Raw genomic sequence first — 25809 nt, 5'->3', positions numbered from 1 at the left:
CAACTACTAAAATGGAAATTGGGGTACAAGTCACTCAATAGGAATCAACAGAAAGGAAAGGGAGCGGAAGCAGGACGAGAAGAGAGATCAATGTGCGTAGCAGCATGACTTATATATATATGTAAGCCACTTTCAGTGACACTCTGGGGTAAATATTGCCAGAGTTGATACTTATCCTGAAATGGCCAGATTTGTTTTTTCTTGTTTCTTAGTACTTGGATTACAGAAATTATAAGAAGATAGACCCAGCGTCATCAAAGAAACCTGCCAACAAGTATTTCAGCAATAGTACCTGTGAGCTAAAAGCCAGATTAACTATTTTAGCATCAGGCAAAATGTAAGAGCTTTCTAAATATATATTTAAAAGACTGTCAGGTGAATAGTGACCTGATTTGTAGAAACTCATTAGCAAATGAGTTTCAGATGTTGAAAGAGTTAAAAATCTTTTAAACTTTTCATAGATGGAGTCAAGAGTGCAGATCAGCTTGTTCTGTGTTCTGGGTCCTAGGAAACTAGCTATCCACAAGACAAAATAGATGATAGATTGAATAGAGTTCAGAGCTGGGAGTTCAAGATAGCGTGACCAAGCGCTATGGGTACCAGGAACTAAAAATTGACCATAAGATAGATTGAATAGGGTTTGAGCTGAGAGTTCAAGTTAGCTTTCCTGTGCACCCTGGATACCAGGAGAGTTTGAGTTATGCATCCTGGATACCAGGAGAGTTTGAGTTGGGAGTTCTCAGCGTGCCCGTACATCCTGGATACCAGGAACTTGGCTGATTACGTATAGGCTCTTAGAGAATAGCCTGTTCCTTGTATCCTGTCACAAACTGAATAATGGGCTGGGACTTTCCACAGGTGCTCTCCAATAGCACTCCCTTACTCCCCCTGTGTTGTGCCCCCCTCCCCCCAGTTGTGGTTTTGGGCTTTAAATTCTCTCTGTCTCCAAAGCCCTGGGATCAGACCCCATTGCCCCTGTGTGGGCTACAGATCTTGACCTCAGTATACTGATTAAAATATGCCTCTTGCTGATTACATCAAGTTTGATGTCTTGCAGTTATTGGGGTGGCCGTGAATTCCCAAGACTTGGGTGAGGTCCTCCATTCGTGGAGGCTTTACAATGTGTGGCTGGAGAAACATCTCAAAGCTAGAATTTGGTTCCAAGCCCCAGATACAGCAGCTTAGAGCTGCTGCCAGGGACCTTAGCTCCAGGGATCCAGCACCCTCTTCTGGCTTCTGTAGGAACTCTGGCAAGTTTTGTGTCAACTTTATACAAGCTAGAGTTATCTAAAAGGGGAGAACTTCAGTTGAGAAAATGCCTCCATAAGATCCTGCTGCAAGGCATTTTCTTAATTAGTGATCAACAAGAAAGGGTTCAGCCCATCGTGGATGGGGCTATCCCTGGGTTGGTGTGGTGGTTCTGGATTCTATAAGAAAGCAGGCTGAGCAAGCCACGAGGAGCAAGCCCATAAGCAGCACCCCTCCACAGCCTCTGCAACAGCTCTTGCTTCTAGTTTTCTGTCCTGTTTGAGTTCCTGCCCAGGCTTCCTTCAGTGATGGATTACAGTGTGGAGGTGTAAGCCCAATAAACCCTTTCCTTCCCAACTTGCTCTTCAGTCATTGTGTTTCTTTGAGGCAATAGTAACCCTGACTAAAACAGAGTGCTTTATAGTTAGGGATATTTGGATCATGTGATTGTCAGTCAAAGTGATAAAATGAAAAAAATAAATAAAGTAAAAAATAAACAGACATAATGTAGAGGTCCTGAGGTAGGAACTCACAGGACTGCAAATGCACCCCCACCCCACTGCTGCTGCTTTGTCCTTTGAGGTAGGTACCTGATACCAGAGGGAATTTTGCATGAACCACACCTCCTGCATTAAGCCATCCTGACTCCTGATTCCATGACAATCAACTTGAGCTCCTCAAAATAATTTACAAATCAGTCACAATCTATTACATGTAGAAAATGACCTATAGTGCATGGAGCACTGTGTCATGTAATTGTGTCTTGTAATCCCAGCATTTGGGAGATAGAGGCAGGAGGAGCAACTCAAAGTGGGACTCAGCTCATGGGCAGTTCAAGTCAACCTAGACTACCTGAGATCTTGTCACATACAAAAGGGAATACTGTGTCTGCAGTTGGTGGAAACGCTTGGGAAGGATGAGGGGGTGTGGCCTCCTTGGAGGAGATGTATTACTAGGAACAGGTTTGAGGTTTCAAAAGCTCTCAGCTATTGCTCCTGTGCCTGCTTGCTCTCATGCTCCCCACTATGATGATCATGAACTAATCCTCTAGAACCGTGAGCCCCAAGAAACATTTTGGTGCATAAGTTGCATTGGTCCATGATGTCTTAACACAGAAATAGAAAAGTAACTCGAAAGGTAAGAAGAAAGGGGCAGATAAAAGAATGAAAATTGCCTGTGCTGTGAGCAAAAGTCACCTGTGCCATATCCCCAACACTCATCTTTATGGGACACTGGAGAGATGGCTCAGTGGTTAAGAGCACATGCTGGTTTTGCATGGTTTCTTTCTCAGTCTGCTGCTGGCTTACTGCTTGTGACTCCAGCTCCAGGGAATCTGATGTTCTCTTCTTAATCTCTATGGGCACTGCATGCCTACACACACGCACACACACCACATGCACACACGTGCACACACAACTAAAAAGAAAACATCCTAAAATTTTACATTTATGAAAAATTAATTTCCTAGAAATTGTCCGTGCATTATGCATGTTAAGCAGAAAAGAAACAAAAGAGAGATTCATGGGGGTGGGGTGGGAAGAAGCAAACAAGGATATTTAATGTAAGGCTTACCTAATGCGAGAGGCTTCAGAGTACATGCAGACCTGAAGAAACACATGGGCCTAAGTACCCATATGTTGGTCTATGGAGAGTGGAAAAATGGCATATGCTCCATTTCTTCTGAACAGAGGAGGCTCCACAATCTAGTCAAACTCTCCCCTGTCACAGTTTGTCTTCAAGACATAAATGTGTTCTTTTCCTCCAGGTGCAAAAAGGCTGCTTCTCAGATAACCTGCTTCAGACTAAGGTTAAAAAACAGAACCATTTTAATTGCATTTTTTCAGGGATAAGCAAGGGAAGGCCAGATGCCTTCCTCTTTCTGTGATTCCTCCAAATTCTTTCAAACATGTGCACATTTCTGTTTTAAAATGTAGTGGGGAGGTTGGGGGTGGGAAGTAATGAGTCCATGGGTCCCATGGAAGGAAAGTGGGGAGGGACATCAGTCTCCACATCTCCTTCTCTGCCTTAAGTTTCTCTTTCTTGGTTAACACCCAAAAGGAGACCAGGGGTCCATCTGAGTGGTGACAGCCCATCCTATCAGTACTTCCTTTCAGAAGCAAAAGGTCCAATCCCTACCCCAGGTGCCCATGAACACTTTAGGTCCAATAGGAGAGTAGGGAGAGTCACCAGGGGACATCTGAACTCCAATAACCAACCCTTCAGAGTCAGTGCTGGGCAGCTTTGGGATTCCTTCCCTCTGAAATCTGTAATGCTTGTCACTGAACTTCCTTTTTTTCTGACACGTTTTCCTTTAAACTTTAAATTTTTTAATTAATGGAGAAAAAGATCCTACTTGCTGGCAGCCATCAGCCACTCTTGTAAAGGCCAGCAGGTCTAAGATGACTCTTGCCATCAAGCCCACATACCACATTCCTACCATCAGGAAAACCAAAAGATAGTGTGAATAAAAAATGGCTCCCAGAGACTCATGTGTTTGAATGCTTGGTCTATAGAGCATGGCACCATCAGGAGGTGTGGCCTTGTTGGAGTAGGTGTGGCCTTGTTGAAGGAAGTGTGGCCCTGTGAGGCGGGCTTTGAGGTCTCATATACTCAAGCTATGCCCAGGGTGGCACACAGTCTCCTTCTGCTGCCTGTGGATCCAGATGCAGGACTTTCAGCTCCTTCTCCAGCACCATGTCTGCCTGCATGCCACCATGATGATAAATACACTAAACCTCTGAAATGTAAGCCAGACCAATTAAATGGGTTTTTTTTAAAATAAGAATTGTTGTGGTCTTAGTATCTCTTCACAGCAATAGAAACCCTAACTAAGACACCCACCCTTTAACTATGTTTCTACTAATACACATTGACCACTACTTAGTGATACTATCATATCATCCTTCAAAGCAAATTAGAAAATTGTGGTTTGAATAGTAATGGCTTTCATAGATTCCTGTATTTGAATTCTTGGTTACCAGGGAGTGACACTATTATCAGAATATGGCCTTGTTAGAGGAAATGTGTCACTGGGGGGGGGGGGGGTTGAGGTTTCAACACTCAAGCTGGGCTCAGTGACTCTTCCTGCTGCCCGCCAATCCAGATGAATCTCTCAGCTCCTTCTCCAGCAAGTCTGCCTGCATGCTGCCATGCTTCCCTCAATGATGATGATGGGCTAAACTTCTAAACTGTAAGCCTGCCTGTACTGGCTGGTTTTGTGTGTCAACTTAGCAGACACTAGAGTTGTCGGAGAGGAAGGAGCCTCAGTTGAGAAAATGCCTCCATGAGATCCAGCTGTACAGCATCTTCTCAATTAGTTACTGGTGGGGGTGGGCCCAGCCCATTATTGATGGGGCATCCCCTGGGCTGGTGGTCCTGGATTCTATAAGAAGTCAGGATGAGCAAGCAACGGGAAGGAAACCAGTAAGCAGCACTGCTCCATGGCCTCTGCGTCAGCTCCTGCTTCCAGGTGCCAGCCTGTTTGAGTTCCTGTCCTGACTTCGTTTGGGGATGAACAGCAATGTGAAACTGTAAGCTGAACAAACCTTTTCCTCCCCAACTTGCCTTTTGGTCACGGTGTTTTTTCCGAAGCAATAGAAACCCTGACTAATATACTGTTACAATGAATGTTTTCCTTTAGAAGAGTTTCTGTGGTCATAGGCTCTCCTCACAGCAGTAGAAACCCCAATGAAGAAAAAAAATAGCTTTAATTCCAAGTAGACACATACCAAGATTAAAGATCAGATTTTCTCAGTGAGGTCATTTTGGAAATGATAGTTTCAGAAATAAGCAATGAAATCTGTGTGTGTGGCATGGGGATTTTTTTTTTTTTTTTTTTTTTTTTTTTTTTTTTTTTTTTGGGCCAGTGACAGTATTTAGTGGTGAGGTTCAAAGACGCCGGGCATGTTGACACATGAGGGAATAAAGAGTCACTCGGGGCATGTTGACACATGAGGGAATAAAGAGTCACTCGGTACTCTTTATAAATTCCATGTCCTCTGAGACAATCTCATAAGCTACTCACTAGTTTATAGTTCTCTGTGTCTACAACTAAGCCCATCGTTCCATAGAGACACACAGTATTCTGGGCACAGTTCCTAATAAATGCTTCAAATGGCAGGAATGTGAGCAATATGCACAATAAGGAGGAAGTATATTTCATTTCTTGGGGGAAATTATTCAAGACTTGTTCAGCATTTGGGGACGTGATATCCTACACCGTTTTCTTTGTTGACTTATTTTTCACCTGCTTTTCATCATGCCAATGCTCTGGCTTGGGGTCTTAGCATCACAGTATCACATCTAACTGTATACATAAATACCTGATTATGCTTTTTAATAAATTAATTAATTAATTTCTGCATAAGTTGATGGGTACCACATGTATGTTCTCTTAACCACTGAGTCAACTCTCCACTCCCTATAATTATATTTTCTCTGTAGAAATGCCTGCACGTTTACATTTTGAATTACATATTTCATGACACTTTTCTTATATTTGAGCTGAATGTTATCTTTCATTTATAAATCATGTACGTAAATTATTGATTTTATTTCTGGATGATAAAGAGAAAAATGTGTCATCCCCAGTGAGGTAACCCAATCACAAAAAAACACACATGGTATACACTCACTGATAAGTGGATGTTAGCCCAAAAGCTCACAATACCCAAGGTATAATGCATAGACTACATGAAACTCAAGAAGAAGGAAGACCAAAGTGTGGGTCCTTTGGTCCTTCTAGAAGGAGTATCAAAATACTCAACCAGAGCTCCCAGGGTCTTAACCTCCAGCCTGAGAACACAAAGGGAAGGACTCATGCATGGCTCCACCTGTATAGGTAGTTGAGGGTGGCCTTGTCAGGCATCAGTGGAAGTGGAGGGCCTTGGTCCCTGAAAGTTTGGATTCCCTAGTATTGGGGAATTCGAGAGCAGGGAGGTGGGAATGGGAGGATGGTGACAGCACACCCTCATAGAAATAGGAGGAGGGGGGATGGACTAAGAGGTTTTTGGGGGGAATGGGAGAGGAGATAACATTGAAAGGTAAATAAATAAAATATCCAATTTTAAAAAAAAAGAAAAATGATCAAACTGAGAGTGCTGACTTGTGTTGGTAATCCTCCCCCCACCACACACACACACTCTGAAGACTAAAAACAGAGAATCACAGGTTCAAGGCCAGCCTGTGCTAAATGCTAAGTAGAAAGTCCATCTGAAAATAACAACAGTCAAAATACACACATATTTAACAAATCAGGTGTGGGAGGGGTGGGGATTTAGCTCATTTTTAGGGTTCCTGTTCACTGAGTGAGAGGACATGGGTTTCATCCTTCACACATGTGTACACACACACACACACACACACACACACACACACAATCTCCAATGTCTTCTTTTCTAGAATCTAAATCACAGGTAGATTCTGTTTTCTAGGCTGTGCTTATTTCTAAATGTACCATTTTTTGAGACTTGATGTAAAGATTATCATTGATATTTGTATTTTCTTCTGCCTTTTCAACAAACATAGCTACCTTAAAATATCATTCATTTCCTATTGTGAATTTTTAGCACAGGTTCACAATCATAGTGAATACAGTCTCCCTCTCTCTCTCTCTATTCCTCCTTTCCTCCTTCCTCCCTAGCTCCTTCCCTCCTAAAAATGACTCAGATGACGAAACTAGTGTCTGAGGGAAAAGAACTGATGAAATCTTAGGGAAAGGGTCTGACTGCTGAATTTCGGTTTTTGTTGTGTTGTCATTGTTCAATGTAACTGTTACTGCTGAGACACACTGGGCTTATGTACCGATCCTCCTGTGCTTCAGTTTGTCAACTGAGTAGAGAAAGCAAAGATGGTCACATGAAAATTTATACGTCAAGCACATATTGATAGACAACCAGAACCCAAATGACAAGATTTGTTTGTAATCAGCAGTCTTATGTTTGGGGGAACAGGTCTTAGATTTACAAAGGCCCTTCGATGTGACTGGAACATCACTAGGTATTGTTTAACCTCTGCTTCATTTAAACAGAGCCTTTACAACTGCACCATGATCCAATATCATTTACAAGATGTGCACGGGAACTTGCCCCTCGGGATAAAAATCTTCCAGACATTCTCTAAACAACTGCCTGGAGTTTCCGGACAAGCCACAGCAGAAGGGATTGCTGATGCTTTGCCATGGAGCCTCACTCCCCGGCAAGTTATCATGCACTTTGCTTTTGCATCTAACACTGCACTTGCCATATGTCTTTTCAGACTTCTCATAGAGTGTCCATGGCTCCAAACAAAGATGAATGTCCACGAACACTCAGCTTTGTCTACCACACTGGCTAGTCTTGCTTTAAAAACAAAAAAAAAAGGGGGGGGGGAATGTCAGAATGTGGTCAATCAAAAGAATGACGTATGGTGAGCAAGGCCTTGGGGGAACTGTGAGAGAGGCTCCAGGATTAAAGGCAGAGGGCCTTTTATCGCCAGTGCATTTGTTTCCTGGATCGTTCTTGGATGTGCTTCTGTGCCTCCTGTGACAAATATTTACATTCAATTTATAAGACATGTTTATTCTTGTTGGATGTCAGGACATAGCTATAGAACCCAATCTGATAACAGGATGTGCTGAGTGCTGACCTGAATCTGAATATGACCTTCCGTCTTGCTGTCATGCTTTCCCAGATACAGTCTATAGAATGTGCCAGGCCGTTGTGTTTAAATTGGTCTGTCCTGAGAAAATTCTGGGAAAGGGCTACTTTGTTAATATTTAGTATGTGCTTATTGGCATTCGTTTACATGTTTCTCTAAATTCAAACAAACGTCCTTGGATCATTGCTTTCTTTGTTACATCTGTGTATAAAAGTACACTGAAACTAAAGTAAAATTGTCTACAGCATTAGACTGTAGTCCACCCTGTTCTTTAAGGTCTTCAAATCCCAGGTCTTACAGACAGATCTTCGTAGGTCCACAACGGCCAACAGTCATCGGTGCATCTGTCTTCTTAGGTGGGTTCAGGTCTTCAAGCATGTACAACAAAGCTTGTTGTGCCAATACAGAATTATTGGCAGAATTAGCATTTATCCATGAATTATTACTGCTAAAATTGCCAATGGTCTTTAGATGTTTTCATTAAATAGTACTCTAGTGACATGTTAGAGCCAATGAAATAGATCATGTAGCTTCTGAAACTATACTTTCTATGAAAAGTCTTGAATACAGGAGCTATTTGCAGTTGATGGTTGCTGGGGAGGGAGTCCCTTTTCTTTAGGAATGTGGCCAATGGTAGGTTCCGCATGCCCCAGTGAGTGACCCCCATGTGAATATAGACAACACCAATTGAACTCAGTGAGCTAAAATAAGTAGGACATGAAGTTAGAAGGGAGACATGATGGGCAGGCCAGAGGGTGGGGCATCCTCGAGGAAGCTAGTAGGGAGAGGTAGATCTGATCAAGATACACTACACATGTGGGAAATTTTGCTTTCCCTCTCATGCTCGCTCTCGATCTTCTTTCTTAAAGGTTTCTCTGTGAAGCCCTGGCCATCCTAGAACTCAGTTCACTCTGTAAACCGGGCTGCCTTGAACTCAGTGATCCTCTGCCTCTCTTCTTTTTCTGCCTTTCTGCCTTTCTGCCTTTCTGCCTTTTTCTGCCTTTCTGCCTTTCTGCCTTTCTGCCTTTCTGCCTTTTTCTGCCTTTCTGCCTTTTTCTGCCTTTTTCTGCCTTTTTCTGCCTTTCTGCCTTTCTGCCTTTCTTTCTGCCTTTCTGCCTTTCTGCCTTTCTTCTGCCTTTCTTCTGCCTTTCTTCTGCCTTTCTTCTGCCTTTCTTCTGCCTTTCTTCTGCCTTTCTGCCTCCTCTGCCTCCTCTGCCTCCTCTGCCTCCTCTGCCTCCTCTGCCTCCTCTGCCTCCTCTGCCTCCTCTGCCTCCTCTGCCTCCTCTGCCTCCTCTGCCTCTGCCTCTGCCTCTGCCTCTGCCTGAGTGCTGGGATTAAAGGTATGTACCCCTACCACTATTACCCATGTATGAAATTTTCAAAAAGTAAATAAAAATTAGAAAAAAAATTCAACACATCTTGTGATCTCTAATTATACTCTTGATAATTGTTGGGAAACACTAGCTCATATTCTTGCTATAGCAAAGTAGTTCTTAAAAAAGTCATAGAAACCTGCTGGGCAGTGGTGGCACATGGATCTTTAATCCTAGCACTCGGGAGGCAGAGACAGGTAGATATCTCTGAGTCTGAAGCCAGTCTGGACTACAGAGCAAGTTCCAGGACAGCCAGGGCTACACAGAGAAATGACAGTCAAGTTAGCTGTACCTGTTTATGTACTACCAGATGTCACTGGCTCAGGATGGATTTAAATAACTCACAGTTTAATGAAACTGTGAACCTGGAGTGAGCAACCTGGGAACTCTATGCTTTTCTCCATTTTCCTTTTGACTCAAATCCTAACCTCGGCTTCAGTCTTAAACCTTATTTCAATGTTCTAAATTCTATCCCATGCCTCTACTCCAGGAAATCTTACCTCTATTTCTATCCATCTTCTCCTAAACCTCTTGTCTTTCTTGGCTCTTTCCTCTCAGGTGTGAGTTAGTTCTGGCTACTTTCATTTTACAAAATTTATTCAAATCAAAATAACATTTTGTTAATCAATGTTCAACAAGCAATATGTAGGCTGAGCATAATGCTGCTGAAAGACCCCAAAGGGAGATCCCCACTCAAGTCTCAGGACGGTGGCACCCAAGGACTCACGAGAGACTGGCTTGATGCAAACACATGAGGCAGATTAATATCAGAGCTCTGGGTCAGCACGTATCTCACTCAGGAGACAGAGAAGTTGACCCCAAGGCTCAAAGGATTAGGGATTTTATAGGCAAGGGGTGGGGGAAGTGGGAGATTTTCACGTGGGTACTCATGATTGGTTGCTTTACATTTTTGAACATCAGCAGGCTGTGCAGGCCGAGCAGGCCCAAACGGGGGAAGGGTGGAAGAACACCAGATGGCCCATTATTCATTTGGACATATCTCTGTTCTTTTAAGGATGTCCTTGCACACTTTTTATCTTTCATGGCCAGCCAGCTCCTTGGATGATTCAACAGGCCTTTGTCTTGTAACTCCACATCCTCTGTAACTAATTAACTGGGCCCAAACCTGCTGACAGGCATTTTTTTTTTTTTTTTTTTAACTAGTTAGGTTAGGGAAAAGGAATCACAGGGCCCTGCTATTCTTATTAGTTTGGGCCTATTTCAAAACTTTCTTTCACTGCCTGTCTTTAATCCTAGCATTAGGAATTGGAAGACAGCCGGTCTGTATAGAAAGTTCAAGGCCAGTCAGAGCTACACAGTTTAACTCTGCCTCAGGACAAACAAACAAACAAACAAACAAAAAACAAAAACCTGCAGGCAATATCTATATTAAAAGATCATTGCTTTTGTTAATTGTTCATTTTATTTAATATATATGATACGTATCATGTATAAGGGAAGCAGTGTATGCACATATTACTCAGTTTGAGAAACAGGACATTGCTATCACATAGAAAACCTTTCTATGTTCCTACCCAATTGCATCCATTTTCTTTCCCCCAAAGGTGGACATTTCTTTGACTTTTGCATTAGTCAGTAGCTGCTTTAATTTAAAGTGGGGTCATCCACACGTGTATCCCTAACTGTATTAATGTAAAAAAGAACTGTATAGCAAGAACCCATCTTATGCATTAAAAAAAAGGTCACTTTTCTTTGCACTATCACATAGAGCACTGGTTCTCAATCTTTAGTTGGAGTCTTTTAACACAGTTCCTCATGTTGGGGGCACCCCCCTACCCATCAACCATAAAATCATTTTTGTTTCTGCTTCATACCTGCAATTTTGAAACTTACGTATTGTAGTATGAATCACTGGGTTTTCAGTTTTGGCACCCCCTGTCAAAGTGTTGTTTGACCTACAAAGGAGTCACAGCCCTCCAGTTGAGAACCACGGACATAGAAGTTCTCCAAAATATTGTACCCATCAGTGCCCATGGGCCATGATTTGACTTTGGATTGCTTACAAGTTCATTAGTGTCTTTCCTGGGAAGTCAGGGTGCAGGGTCTGAGGTGCCTAGAAGGCACAAAGCCCTGGTATTTGGAACAACAGACCGAAAGGTGAGTATTTGGTAGAATGGTGCTCAGAGAATGGACTGTCTGACTCTTCCTATTCCTAAACCTTCAACAGCTGCCTCCGGCTCTCAGGAATGATCGAGGAAACACAGTCTTCGGGATGAAGCAGCAGAACTTGAAGGAAATAGAAGTCAAAGATCCCCTCCTGGCTCATGGGAGAATTCTCTTCTCTGTGAAAAGGGAGGAGGCTGTGGGATCTGGGAGAAGACTCGCTCATCCAGATTCTTTCTTGGGTGGGCCTGCTCCAGTCTGAACTGGTCACCTTCCAGAGCTAGTCTACATTGGCCATTCTAGAAACTGCCTTCAGCATCTTGGCAGTTCTCTTCATTACTCTGTCTCCGTTTTCCATTGTTTGCATTCCATGTTTTGTTTTATTTGTTTCTCAATAAACAGCTTCTCTGCCAGCAGTGGCTTTAAGGACACATTGTATATCTGGAAAGTATAGTTTGTTACTGGAGAGGAGCCAATGATTGAGAATGTGCACTTCTCAATGGCCTCTAGTTTCAGAGACTTGTTAGTGCAGCTGTTTCCCAGGTTTCTGAGGATCCTGGTGCAAGTTGGGTGGGTCCTCAGCTTTCCCCGTGCTTGGTTCGAGATGTGGCTTTCTCAGTTTTACAAATCTTCCTCTACATGTTTCATTGCTTCAAAGCTCACAAAATTTCCTTGAGTTTGCCATCTTTCTTGTCCTTTCTGTCTGTTGTACAATTCTTTAGTTTTGGTTAGCAATAAAATAAAACAGTGTACATATATACTTTTTAAAAAGATTTATTTTTATGTATGTGACTGTTTTGCCTGCATGTGTGCACATGTGCCACGTGTGTGCCTGGTGCCCACGGAGGCCAAAAGAGGGTGTTAGATTAGGATTAGAGACCGTTGTAAACTACCAGATTGGGTGCCTTTAAGCCCTGAACTATCCCTCCCATGCTGTGTACTTGTTCATTTTTGATACAGTAACAAGACTAGAAATATGTGAATCAAAATTAATAGTGGCATTTTTTTGAGAATTTTGGACCAAAGCTAACCACACTGACCACTAAGGATTTTTGAAGTTAGGTGTGGTGGCACACACACTTGTAATCTCAAACACTTGGGAGGTTGAGGCAACAGTATTTCTAGGAGTTCCGGGCTATCCTGGACTACTTAATGATACCTCGTCTCATAAAAGTAAAAACAAGACAAAACAAAATAGTGCGAAGCTTCTAAACTCCTTAAAACTCTTTGAGAGATGAAATGTAAGTTAGAGAGCTATACATCAGGGAACGTTCACGTAGTAAAGAGTAAATTACATGTAGACTAGCAGCTTGGGCTGTGGGTCTCTGGGGGACAGGATACATGGGAGGCCCCAGGATTGTGTTTGGTCCTAGCAGTGCACACATGCTCTCTCAGGTCCACTCTCCTGCCTCCGACTCCCAACCTAAGTGATCTGTGGGATTCCAGGTAAGCCGTGAACAAAACCTCCTGAATTCCAAGTTCTCTGTATTTTCTTTGAAAATTCTCTAAACTCCCACTTTCCTCTGAGGATCTTGTTCTCTCTGCAGGCCACTCAGGTTTTTTTTTTTCTCCCCAGTGTCACTAGAGGTAGCTGTCTTCCTGTTCCTGTTAGTGACACAGTGTCGGCCGACCCCAGTAGAATGTAGTGTCAACGTGTGCAGCTTCCAAGGTTATGTCATAGAAAGCATTGTAGCTTCCGTCTAGGTCTCTCATATGATAACATTCTGAGGAAAGCCTGGGCCGCAGCATGAGGACTCAAGCTGTCCTGTGGAGAAGCCCTAGCAGAGAGGAACCGAGGCTGCAGACCAACAGCCAGTGCCAGGCTGACAGCCCTGTAAGTGAGACTCTTTGAAAGTGGATCCTCCAGGCTCAGCCTCAGCCAGGTGGTTTGATAACTAGGAGCTGCCTATGGTCACCTAGGGCGGTCTTGTGAGAGACTGTGAGCCAGAACTTTCTACCTGTGCTGTTTCCATATCTCTGACCCATGGAAATCACAAGAGGTAGTGAATGAACTGTTCTCACTCTCTGATACTAAGGTTTTGGGTGAAGTGTCATGCAGTGATGGTCGCCCAAGAACCACCAAAGCCAGGGAAGGGGCAGGTCTCTTTCTTTCCTTCATTCTTTCTTTAAACCCCGGCTTTGAAATTCATGGCTGAGAACTGTATCTGTGACTGCTTCTCCTGTTAGACCCACCCACCTGCTCACAGTTCATGTTCCTCTTTGTTCTTTTTCCTTTTTGAGGGGGGCTGGTTTTGAGGCCTCAAACTCACTATATAGCAAGGTCCAGCCGAGGCTGGCCTTGAACTCCCAATCTTGCTCTCCTCACCTCCTCAGGGTTGTGATTGCTGGCACATGCCTCCTGCCTGGCTGAGGTTTCTTTTCCTATTGAAGAACTCTGGTCCTTGTTCGTCATCTCCTCTCTGCTCCTGTCTTACTCCTTCAATAATTCTTGTTTCAATTCCAAGCTGCTGCTTTTCTTACTCTGTGGTCTTAAGTTTCCCCTCCATACTTATACTCTTATACTTAACATTACAACTGAGACCTGCTCACAATCCCAACCCCAAGCACCTTTTCTTCTTCCAGTTCTTTTCTTCTATTACCTTCCACCCTTTAAGCCTAAGAAGATGCTAAGAATGTTCACCTGAGCACTTTCCAGTATCCTTTCCACTGTTTTTCTTAAATGTTAATTTTTAAGAGGTGTGTGTGTGTGTGTGTGTGTGTGTGTGTGTACGTGAATGCAAGGTTGTGCACCTAAGTGCAGTACTGATGGAAGCCAGAGGATCCCAGGGAGCTCACAGGAAGCTGTGAGTTGCCTGATGAGGGTTCTGGGATACGAACTCTGGTCCTCTGCAGGGAGGGCAAGCACACCGAAAACACTGAACCACGGACTTTTCCAAACCCCTAGTATTTTTAATATAAGGTGGCAATGCTAGAAGTCATGCTGTGCCTCTCCACGGGGCTCTATCTAGTTCTGGTTGTTCTAGTACTCGATGGGGTTTGCTTAGTGAGTTTTATAGGTATAAGAGAGAAACAATATTTTACCAGATGCTTTGTTTGTTTTACCTTTTTTTTTTTTTTCTCTTTTTCACTTGTGAGAGACATGGTCTCCCTGTTGCCCCGTCTGGTCTTGAATTTCAGTGTGGTCAGGCTGGTCCCCAAGTCACATTCTTCCTGCTTCTCTACTTCTTATCGCCCCTCCTGTTTTATTAGATTTTTTTTTTTTTTTTTTTTATCGTACAGTTTAACGAGATCTAGTACACTCATACTGGAAAACAACCATCCTATCTGCACTATCTTCTGCCCAAACTGAAATTCTAGTCCCATCAAAGAATAACAAACCCTCTGCTTTTCAAGGCTCATCACTGATTCCTACTAAAGGGTGGTTAACGCCCTGGCTAACAAATTAGCCTTTAAGGATTTCGCCAAAAGCAATAGTCATTAATTGCCGCCAGAGGACGCAAAGCGCTCGGGCGAATCTGGAGGTGGGGATTCCGAGGGCTGGAGCCGGGGGCGCGCGTCGGGCACGCGCCTGGCCGGCCCTCTCCCGCCCAGGAGCTCACTGGGACGCGCGTGCGGGCTGCCGCGGGAGGGTGCCACGATGGAGGGCGCTCTGATGGCCCGCCAGGTAAGCAGCCTCGAAGGGCTGGCTCCCGAGAGGTGGCTTCACCGGCAGTTTTCTCTGCATGGTTGTTTGAACCCGCTCCGATTATGATAATTAATTCCTCCCTTCCCTCTCCTCTATACTCTTTGGCGTAATTCGAAAAGTTGTTACCAAGGAAACGGTTTCCTGTGTCTCCCGCGAGCCTGTTCCTGGCTAGGCGACAGAGTGTTAAGTGCTTGAATTTGGTCCCCAAGATGCCCGAGTCCAGATGTCTCAGCCCCAGACCCCAGTGAGTCTGGTTCCATTGTTGTGATTTTGACTTGGAATTCCTCTTGCCAGCCTCTCTTCACCATCGGCCGTTGGTTAACTGGACTCAAAAAGTTTAAGCCCCCAGGCTCTCAATCAGGTTTTTGGTTTCAACTAGTACTGTCATTTGTTTATTACTACCTTATCTGACAAACGGAAAAGTTGGTTATTAGGGTTTAGGGTGAAAGCCTCTTGTTGCAGGGTTACTAGCGTTTCTCAACACTATCCTCACTGTATTATGGTGCTTGTGTGTAGATATTTTTCTTTCAGAGAAGTATTTTAGTGTGCTGAAGGGTACGGTTCAAATAACTGTTGGAGGAACAAATGAATGAATGCATTATTTCAGTTGACGGACAAACCATTCCTATAAAATAGGATACTCTCTATACAACAACAGTCAGACAGGGTTGTCCAGAATAAAATAGTGAACCTACTAGCCAAGTAAGGGGAAGGTGTGTGTGAAAAGTGTTATCCCTTATGTGGAATACAGCTGACACAGAGCTGTTAGTGCTGCGCTCAGACCTTAAGGGTGTAAAATGATGTGTCTATTACTGAAATAAGTGAGGTCTCTGGGGGAGGGCAGGGAAGGCTTTCCCAGAGCAAGGCAAAGAGCCTCCAGGGGCTTATAGAAAAGGTTAGCCTGGCTGGTCTAGAAGCCAAGGAGCCCTGGGATCTGCTTGTCTTCACTATCCCAAAGCTGGGATAATAAACATGTCACCGTGCAGAGCCTTTGTATGTGTGTGTGTGGGGGGTATGTTGGGGAGAGTCTGGGGGTGAATTCTGGTCCTCATACTTGATGCTTTACCTACTGTGCTAGCTCCCCAGTACCATCTAATTGGATTTTAACTTAAGGCCACTGTGCTCCCTCTGAGACCTGAACCCTGAATTTGGTGAGAAGAAGTGCAAGTTGCATTGAAAACCTTGTCTGAGAGCTCAGTTGTATTTCGAAAAACAAAGCTTTGTGTACTGTAGTTATATCTAGAACTCTAAAAAGGATCAAGAGTGTCTGGCAAGCCTTGTCTTATGGAGTTAGTATATTCACACATATGTGTGACCTTGCTTTATACTCCAGGTATCAGTAAAACTGTTCACTCCACAGGGGCGACTTCTCAGGCTGTGATCCAAGAATCTATAAAATGTACAGATGCAACCAGTTGTTAGCCAGAGTGTTCCACTGCTAGTGTTTGGATGACTTTCTGAAGTTTTGGCCAGTTGTGCAAACCCTTCTGGCCTGCCCTATACCAGCGGTGTCTAGTTAAGCGAAAAAGCAGTAGTCCGCCACAGAACTCCAACAGGTATAGCAGTGTGGCTTGATGCTGTTCAGAAATACCTGTTTCTGTGAAATAAAGTTTGCATTTGATAGTGCTATATCAACTTGACAGGAGCTAAACTACCAGAGAGACAAACCACTGGGCCTGTCTGTGAAAGGCAGAGAGAGGAGGTATACCTAAAACGTGAGCAGTAACATTTCACGGGCCTAGGTGACCATGAAGAATTTAAATAAGGTACCATTCATTTATTCATTCATTTAGCGCACACGTGTGTTTGTGTGTGTGTGTGTGTGTGTGTGTGTGTGTGCGCGCGCACGCGCTCTTGCCATGTTGCATGTGTTGAAGTAAGAGGACAACCTGTGAGCTTGGTTTTCTCCTTCCACCTCATGGGTTCTGGGTATTGAACCGAAGTCTTCAGGCTTGACAATTAAATGTCCTTACCTGCTGAATTAGTCACCAACCTAGGGCATTGGTGTTGATGGTCAAAATTAAAGTGAAACATGTCCAATAACCTTTGTTTTTTTTTTTGTGTTAATAACTCCCCAAAGATCATGAGTGATAACTAGTTTACATTGATTAAAGCCATGAAGATTTGCTAGTGGGTGTATTTTCAGCAAGCGTTGAAGTTAATTCAGAAGCTACGTTGCAGAGACACCAAAGTCAACCTTTTCATTAAGTTATTTTAATGACAGAACTAGAGAGATGGCTCAGTGGTTAAGAGCACTTGTTGCTCTTATGGAGGACTGGTGTTAGATTCCCAGCACCTACATGGTGACTCACAACTATCTGTAACCCAGCTTCAGGACATCTGAGGGCACCAGACATGTACATAGTGCACAGACACACGTGTAGACAAAGCACCATACACATCAAATAAACAACACCTAAGAAATTGGAGAAATAATTCTGAAGATTTGGGAGAAGAGGGAATGACATAAAAAAATTAGTACTGTATTTCTAACTGGGTCAAATTATAGACTTTTGTTTGTTCCTTCCCCTGTACCCAGGTTTGTCGATCCCTCCTCTTTGTGGTGGCTGTACTTAGGTGAAGCATGTCTTCCTTACCTGTCATGGCTTGTGAATCTTTCCCTCCAGAAAGCAAATCAGTGTCAGCAGGGTTGGCGTCTTCTATGGTTACTTCACAGGATTTGAAAACCGGGGCTTAAATTGGGTTGACTTGCCGGGCAGTGGTGGCGCACGCCTTTAATCCCAGTACTTGGGAGGCAGAGGCAGAGGAGCCTCTGTTTCTGAGTTCGAGGCCAGCCTGGTCTACAGAGTGAGTTCCAGGACAGCCAGGGCTACACAGAGAAACCCTGTCTCGAAAAACCTTTTTTAAAAATTGGGTTAACTTTTACACATTTGATCTACTTCCTGGTGCCCCGTGTGCTTTCCCCAAGAATGGTCTTGCTATAACGAAGGCAAAGGAACAGCAATAGAGACGTCCATGGGGTCACATGATCTCTTATAATGCCTGCTGTCCATCATCCTCCCCATCTTCCCTCCAAATCCAGGCATTACAGATACTTCTCCAAAGTGGTCATACTTCCATTGCATTGTATTTTTAAAGTGCTTAATTATTGTTATTTTAAGTTATTGTTAAATATCAGACCACGAACTTCAGGAGGCTAAGAACTTTGTTGTACTTATTTTTTATATTCCATCTGCTTCTTTTTAAAAGGATTTACTTATTTTATTTATATGAGTACACACTGTCACTGTCCTCAGACACACCAGAAGAGGCATCGGATTCCATTACAGATGGCTGTCAGCCACTGTGTAGTTGCTGGCAATTGAACTCAGGACCTCTGGAAGAACAGTCAGTGCTCTTAACCACTGAGTCCCCCTATTTTTGTATTTCTAGTACCAGCTACTACCTAACAAATGGTAGTAGTTGGAAGGTGTTTGCTGCATGTATAAATGCTGAGTGTTAGGAAGCAAAACATTAGTTCCTATCTTTTATGAGCATATATTCATTTGTAGTGTATGCATATGTGTAAGGGTCAATGTTGGGTATCTTATCAGTCATCCCCCCACCTTTTATTGATAACAGTCTCTTATTAAATATAGAGACCACCAATTCAACAAAATTTACTGGCCATTGAGCCCCAGAAGTCCACATATTGTACCACCATCTCACTAGGCACATGCCCAACTTGAATGTGGATGCTGGGGTGCTAAACCTGGGTCCTCATTCTTGTTTAGGAAGCACTTTGCCAACTGAGTCATCTCTCCAGCTACTAATTTCTGTCTTCTAAGTGTTTAAATTATTTTCTTTAGAAGTTAATTTATTGGTCTGGCAGGATGGTTTACTGGGTAAAAGGTACCTACCCCTAAATCTGACCCCATGAGTTTGATCCTCAGGATGCATGATGGGCACACGCAAATAAATAATTTAAGATGTTTATAAAAAGAAAGCTTAAAAATGAATTTCGAAGGTAATTTATATTCAGAACACATTTTTCTTTTAAAATGTCACTTGTCGATAAGTAACTTAAATTGTTGGCGTTTATTTGCAGATAGTAAGCGAAGGGGATTCAAGTCTTGCCGTGGCGCTACAGGAAGAGCCCGAGGAAAATTCTAGCCCTGTTGTGAATGAGAATAATATAGTATCAGCCAAAAAACAGGGACCGAGCACACATAACTGGAGCGGTGACTGGAGCTTTTGGGTAGTATCTTTTAATCACGAATACAAATTCTCTTTAATTCTACAACAGTTTATTTAATCCTTTGTGATTAGCTTCTAGATTTTAGATGTTGTGACTTCAGAGACCTAATGACATTTCTCATTATTTTTCTTTTGGCCACTAGAAGGCGCTGTTGCCTGGTGGATGGCGTGCAATCGTTTGTCTCCTTGTGAAAATACTGCCACACGATTGGATTGTGTGCTTAGTGTTATCAGCCTTATTGGAAAGATGCTAACATCTCATAAGCCATGTTTCTAAGTCTGACTCAGAAACAAGCTATTTTATGTAATTTTCATTCAAAGAACCGGTTCCTGTGGCAAGCACATCTTAATGCATGCTCTGCAGTGCGTAATGGTTAGAAGATGGGTTTTTAAGTTAGAGTTTCAGATCCATTTTAAGTGTAACTCTGTTATCCTTCCAGTTTCCCCACATAAAAAGAGACTACGACTTCCCGGTAGGCACATTGAGACTGTAGAGTGTTATAGAAGAATGTGTCCATCACTGTGTGAATGCTAACATTTGTTATTTTAATGGGCTCATTCCAAAGCCAGCAATTCCCATGAGGATTTCGGTATTTGATAGAAATCTCATGCCTTACAACTAGAAGTGAGGTTTAAAGAATGTCACACAGCACCCATAATGCCAGTATTGGTTTATGGGAAACCAATCCTGGGTATTCTGTATCCTTGAGAAAAGACTTTAAAGGACATAGTATCAACAGGTTATAAAGATTAGCACACAGGCCGCCATCGCCTTTATAATTAAGGAGTCAGCGCATGGCTGACTCTTCATGCAGATAACAAGCTATTATTTCCTAGTAAAAGACTTAACATCCTAAGGTTATTTTTTTTTTATTTTTGGTTAGCCATAACCTAAGGAAAATATGTTATTGCTATATACTAAAATAATAGAGAAAACCATGCCATTTGTATCAACTATATCATTCTTGGTCACTTAGGAAAAAAATCTATGTATCATTTAGAAACTTTTGTGGGAGAAGAGACAGGGGCATCCTGTGTGGTCCAGGCTGGCCTCCTATTTGCTACACAGCTAGGGCTAGCCTTGGACTCCTGAGCCTTAGTTTTTTCCCCCTTTTATTGAAAACAGATATTTTTTTTCCCTTACATAATATATCCTGATTGTGGTTCTCCCTCCCTCTACTCCTCCCAGTCCCTCTCCACCTCCTCTCCTGTCTGAGTCCACTTCCTTTCTGTCTCTTATTAGAAAAAAAAAAAAAAACAGGCTTCTAAGGGATAATAATAAAATATAACAAAATAAAATATAATAAGATAAATAAAAAACTATCATGTTGAAGTTGGACAAGACAAATGAACAGAAGGAAAAGAACCCAAAAGAAGGCACAAGAACGAGAGACCCACTTGTGCACACACTTGGGAGTCCCAAAACCCACTAAACTAGAAGCCATAATATATACACGGAGGACCAACATATTGCATGGCTGCAGACCCATGCATGTTCTGTGCTTCTGCCTCAGTCTCTGTGGGTTCATATGAGTTTGATAATGTTTCCTTAGAGGGCTTAGTTTGCTTGGTGTCCTCTATCCCCTCCACCTCTTACACTCTTTCTGCCTCTTCTTCCTTGGTTTCCCAGAGCTCTAAGGGGTGAGGGGAATTTGATGGGGATATCCCATTTAGGGCTAACTGTTCCAGGGTCTCTCATTCTCTGTGTAATGTCTATCTAAGCTTATTTTTGTAGTTTATATTTTGAATTGAGGTACGTTCTAGCTCCACGGGTTAAGTAGCTTTGGTTACTCTTGGATGACTTAGAGCAAGACAGTTACAAAAGGAAAGAACAACAGAATAAGACTTTAGAAAAAAAGGGGGGGGGATGTGTATGCACGAGATGCTTGCTTCTGAAGGTGTAGGGGGACAGCAAACCGTCACCAGCTACGATCTGGATAATATATGACATCTTGGGCTCAATCACTGGATTGAGTTGTTTGTTTTTTACAATATGTCCAGATCATTTACATGTTTTAAAATTTAGAATGCCGGGCAGTGGTGGCACATGCCTTTAATCCCAGCACTTGGGAGGCAGAGGCAGAGGCAGGAGGATTTCTGAGTTCGAGGACAGTGTGGTCTACAGAGTGAGTTCCAGGACAGCCAGGGCTATACAGAGAAACCCTGTCTTGAAAAACAAAACAAAACAAACACAAAAAAAAAACAAACAAACAAAAGAAAAGCCCCAAAATTTAGAAAGCACACATTGAAAACATTAAAGATCTTCATTGTCTCTGCTTAGGCTTCTAAGATAATTTCACAGTCTTAGGAATTTTTCTATACATTCACAAAGTATGAACTTAAAGATCAGAATGACATCTCGAGAATTTTAGAGACTTTCCCAGAAGTTAAGGGACCTCTGGAACTTACCCAAACACCAGAACATTCTAGACCAGAGAAACAGACATTAAAGACCCTGCTCAGATTAACCAGAGTTCGGGTGGATGTAGCTATGAACTTGATTCTCCACCTCTTCAGTTTCTTCAATATGCATTTGCCATATTTTAATAAGCTTACATAAGTTGATGACATCACTGAAGGTACAGTAACTGCTTGGTAAAGATACCTGGGAAACAGCAAGGATTGCCAGCAAACACTCAGGTAGCATAGCCACTTGGGCTGTCTAATTCAAGGGCCCAATGTCTGTGTAGTTAAATGACCCCTTAGTGTAAGCCCATGCTCTGAGGAAGAAGACATTGTTGGCTGGTTTCATCGTTGTGCAGCCAGCATAAAGTGTACTAACACCGACACACGTGATGTAGCAGCCTTTATCCCGATCAATTATGATGCACCGTCTGCAGGCGTGCATGCTGTACCTTCATATGACTGGCAGTTCAGGAGGTTCATCTGCAGTAGCATTGCCACAAACAGGTGAGCAGTGTGCTGCACTGTGACATTAAGACTGGTGCAGCATTACTAGGCGAATTTTTTTTTAGCTTCTTATACTCTAATGAAACCACCCCAGTATACATGTTTGGAGGCTTTCTGATCGGGTGGGTTTGGAGAGAGGAGGAAGAATGGGGCTAACTACATCAGTATATAGTCATTTACCTTAAAAAAAGAATTAAATAGTCCACTGTTGAAGAAACTTGTTATACAACATGCAACTGTTCCATAACCAAGAAAAATGATGTTTAGGAAGTCTGGAAGAAAATTTATTTCTAGCTACTTTAATTCCCTCTGCTTCTACCGTGTTGCTGGCTTCTCTTTTCTTCATTATTCTGCTGATAATGTCAGAAAATCAGTACAACACAATAAAAAGGCAGAGTTCACAGAATTCAACTTCAACACCAGGAAGACCCAGTAGTATAAGACCAATGTCCCCACAAGGCATGAAATGGGGTATTCAACTAAAATCAAGAATGCCAGGGCCATTTCAGAGTTAACCTTCTTCACTTTACAAAGATTACACTTGTCTGTGTCCCCTAATAAGTTTCTTTATTTAAATTTCTTTTTGTAATGGAAGTAAAACCCAGCCCTAGTGCATGTTAGCTTCACATCTTGGCTTCTGTTCACAGTTCATGTGCCCGTTGACCAAGCAAAAGTAGGTGAAGTGCCCGGTTTCATGTGGCATCATAGCTACCAGGATGCAGTGCCTGGTAGGGTTGTCCTTCTTGTCAAACTCCTTGTTATGGGCTGTCTGGTTCCTCCTTTGCTTCCTCCTTTCAATTCCAGGGATCTAACCCATGGACTTTTGAATGCTGAGTGAATGCTCCACCACTGGGCTAGACCCCCAGCCGCAACCTACTCTGTGTCATCTGAATGTGTCTCTAACGCCTGACTAGTGTCCTGCCCTGAGCCCTGCTGCTTCTTCTCCCATGATCTGCGGTTTTGGTCTCACCCTTCAGTCCCACAGGGTTACCAGGGGATGCACAACTGGAGTTGTGGGTCTCCGGAGGCCAGGCTTCCTGGCACCCTACATGCCCAGGGGAGGAGCTGCTGACATTACCAACACTGTGGCACAGCTCCTGGAAGGTGTCTGATAAACAGGTCACAAACTTCTTAAAGTTTGATGTTTCAAGAACTAAGGAAAATCAGTAATGAAGAATTCATCCGGGCAGCTGTTCCTCAGTAGTGAACTTGGAGGGCAGTGTGACACAACTGAGTGAATTAGCTTGAAAATAAAACACTGGGAATAAAATGGCATCTGCTCTGCCCCTAGTGGCTTTGCTGTATGGTGATCTAGGGTGCCCTATGGCCCACCTGACTTCAGTGGAATCACTTGTAAAATAGAGATTGAGTCACGGTCTGACAATATAGTCAGTATGCAGTTAGGGAGATGTGCTAATGTTTGTCTTTCTGGTAAGACTGCTTAAATGCAGCAACTAAGTCTCTGTAGTTGCTGATAGTGAGAGCTGTTGCTTCAGGTTTTCTACTTAACTCTTGTGATCTAAGCTAGGATATATGAGTGTGTGTGTATATATGTGTGTGTATGTGTGTGTGTGTGTGTGTGTGTGTGTGTGTGTGTATTATACAAATTGCAATGTTTGATCCTAGACTATGAGAAATGGCTTTCATTGTTGACTTTTATACCCCATGAAACAAAAAGTTATAACAAGTGAAACTGAAAAATAAAGTTAATGGTAAATAAATATTTATGTTTTTTGTCTTTTACCTGTTAGTAAAAAGTACACGGCGAAAGGAAAAAAGATAGTTTTTTTTTCTTACCAACTAAAATAATGATATATTCCATGTGGATTAAAATCCCAGAGGCCCAGCGGACAGCTTTGCGACAGGTCTGTTTGTTGAGTGTTAGTGATATGCAGTTAACCACTAGTGGGAGTAAAAAGGGGCCTCTGGGATTTTGTGTTGTGTATGTTTAGAAGATGACTAACTGGATTGTTAGTTCTTTGACTAGGGCGTTGATCATTGGCCATACAGTCTTACTTTGATATTCTGTTAAGTTCCTCTTAGAAAATGTTTGTCAACTGTGTAAACTCATTTCCTTAGTAGCTGGCTTAATTGATGAGTTTATTTTAAAAGTGAACAAATTATAGTTTTCTGAAATTTGTAACTAAAATGGAAGTCTATATATTCTGCTTAAATCACTGTGATTTTAAAAAATCCTAACATAGACTGGGGTAATGTAAACCTTAGAGATTTGATTTAGAAAGTAAATAGGAAAAGAAGATGGAGTGGGAGAATTTTTAAAGTGCTCAGAATTCAAATCAATCGTGTCCTTCTAAAACATTTAAGAATAAAACATACACATTTTGAAACACTATACTCAAATAATGATTAGCATAGAGAAAGTTTTAAACCAACTTCTAGGTCACAGTCCAGTTGTAGTTTTAATTGACCAATGAACCAGACATCTTAGTTCCATGCTTTCTTGCTGAGTTACGGTCTTGCTCACAGTACTCACAGCTAAGATGTTCTACTTAAAAGTAGGGAGAAAACTCACTGCAGGCCTGACGTGTAGGCACACCTAGGGTTAATTAAAACTGTATTATACATTCTGTCAAAAGAGGCCAAAGAGGCCACCGAGGATGAATTAGTGTGTTTGCGAGGTAGTTTGCCAAGTTTGGAGGAATGTTGCCCCGTAGTCCCGTCGTCTTCCAGGGCAAGTACAGCCCATCTTTATTCAAACCTATAAAGTCTATGCTACATTTACTATGATGTCTTCTAAAAAAGAAAGTTTTCTTTCCGAATCATGTTTTAATTTAATTCTATTTGTAAATGTTTAGGTATATATATATATATATATATATATATATATATATATATATATATAATGTATTAAGCACTTTCATAAATTGAGGAGGTATCTTCTAACATTTTTAGATTTAGCTATAAGGAAAAAGAAGTTAGTATTTTGGCAATAGGGGGAGGGGAATGTTTAAATTAAATAAACATTTTAGTAGAATTATCAAGAGATGTTGAATACAATGTTGTAAACTCTGTGTATGTGTGCGTGCGCACATGTGTGTGCTTGCTGTATGCATATCTGTGTTGGTGTATACAGGTGTGAAGGCCAGAGGCTGATGCTGATAACTTTCCTAGGCTGTTTTCCATGTTAGTTCCATGTTAGTATATGCTTTTGTATTTAAATTACATTTTGGAGGTTTATTTGTTTTTATGTTATGTGTATGGATGTTTTTGCCTGCTTTCATATCTGTGTACTGTGTGTATACAGTGACAGAGGAGTGACAGAGGAGGACAGAAGAGGGCATCAGATCCCATGGGACTGAGTTGTAGAGGGCTGTAAACCACCACGAGGGTACTGGGAATCAAACCCTGGTTCTCAAGAAGACTAGCCAGAGTCTTAACTGCTGGCTGATTTTTCTAGCCCAAATTTAATTTTTTTAATTTCATGCATTTTGTATATATATGTACATGTTTGGGCATGTATGCCATGGAGTGTGTGGTCAAAGGATATCTTGTGTGAGTCTATTCTACATGGGACCTGGGGGTCAAACTCAGATCATCAAACTTGGTGGCAAGTGCCTTTACCCCCCTGAAACATCTTGCTGGCCCTCTTTATCTTTAGAGACAGGGTCTCTCACTGAACCTGGAGCTCACTGTTTTTGCTAGGCTACCCCCAGG

The 25809-nt window shown here is 42.4% G+C and overlaps 1 protein-coding gene across 5 annotated transcripts in view; it reads left to right on the top strand.

Moving 5' to 3' along the window:
• The first annotated feature begins 14904 nt into the window (after positions 1-14904).
• Gramd1c (GRAM domain containing 1C) overlaps positions 14905-25809 on the top strand; it is a 77252-nt gene continuing 66347 nt past the window's right edge. The window contains exons 1-2 of one of the 5 annotated variants that reach the window (XM_076942974.1): positions 14913-15006; positions 19076-19225. In XM_076942974.1, the coding sequence (XP_076799089.1) occupies positions 14980-15006; positions 19076-19225 (177 nt within the window). In that variant the 5' untranslated portion in view covers positions 14913-14979. Of the gene's footprint in view, positions 15007-16675; positions 16794-19075; positions 19226-25809 lie in introns of those variants that run through there. The other 4 variants (XM_034515300.2, XM_076942975.1, XM_076942976.1 and 1 more) reach the window with 4 other exon arrangements.

The sequence above is a fragment of the Arvicanthis niloticus genome, chromosome 12, assembly GCF_011762505.2.
Source record: "Arvicanthis niloticus isolate mArvNil1 chromosome 12, mArvNil1.pat.X, whole genome shotgun sequence".
NCBI classification, from domain to species: Eukaryota; Metazoa; Chordata; class Mammalia; order Rodentia; family Muridae; genus Arvicanthis; species Arvicanthis niloticus.
Note: the sequence above shows the minus strand (reverse complement) of the source record. Positions and strands in the feature narration are given on the sequence as shown.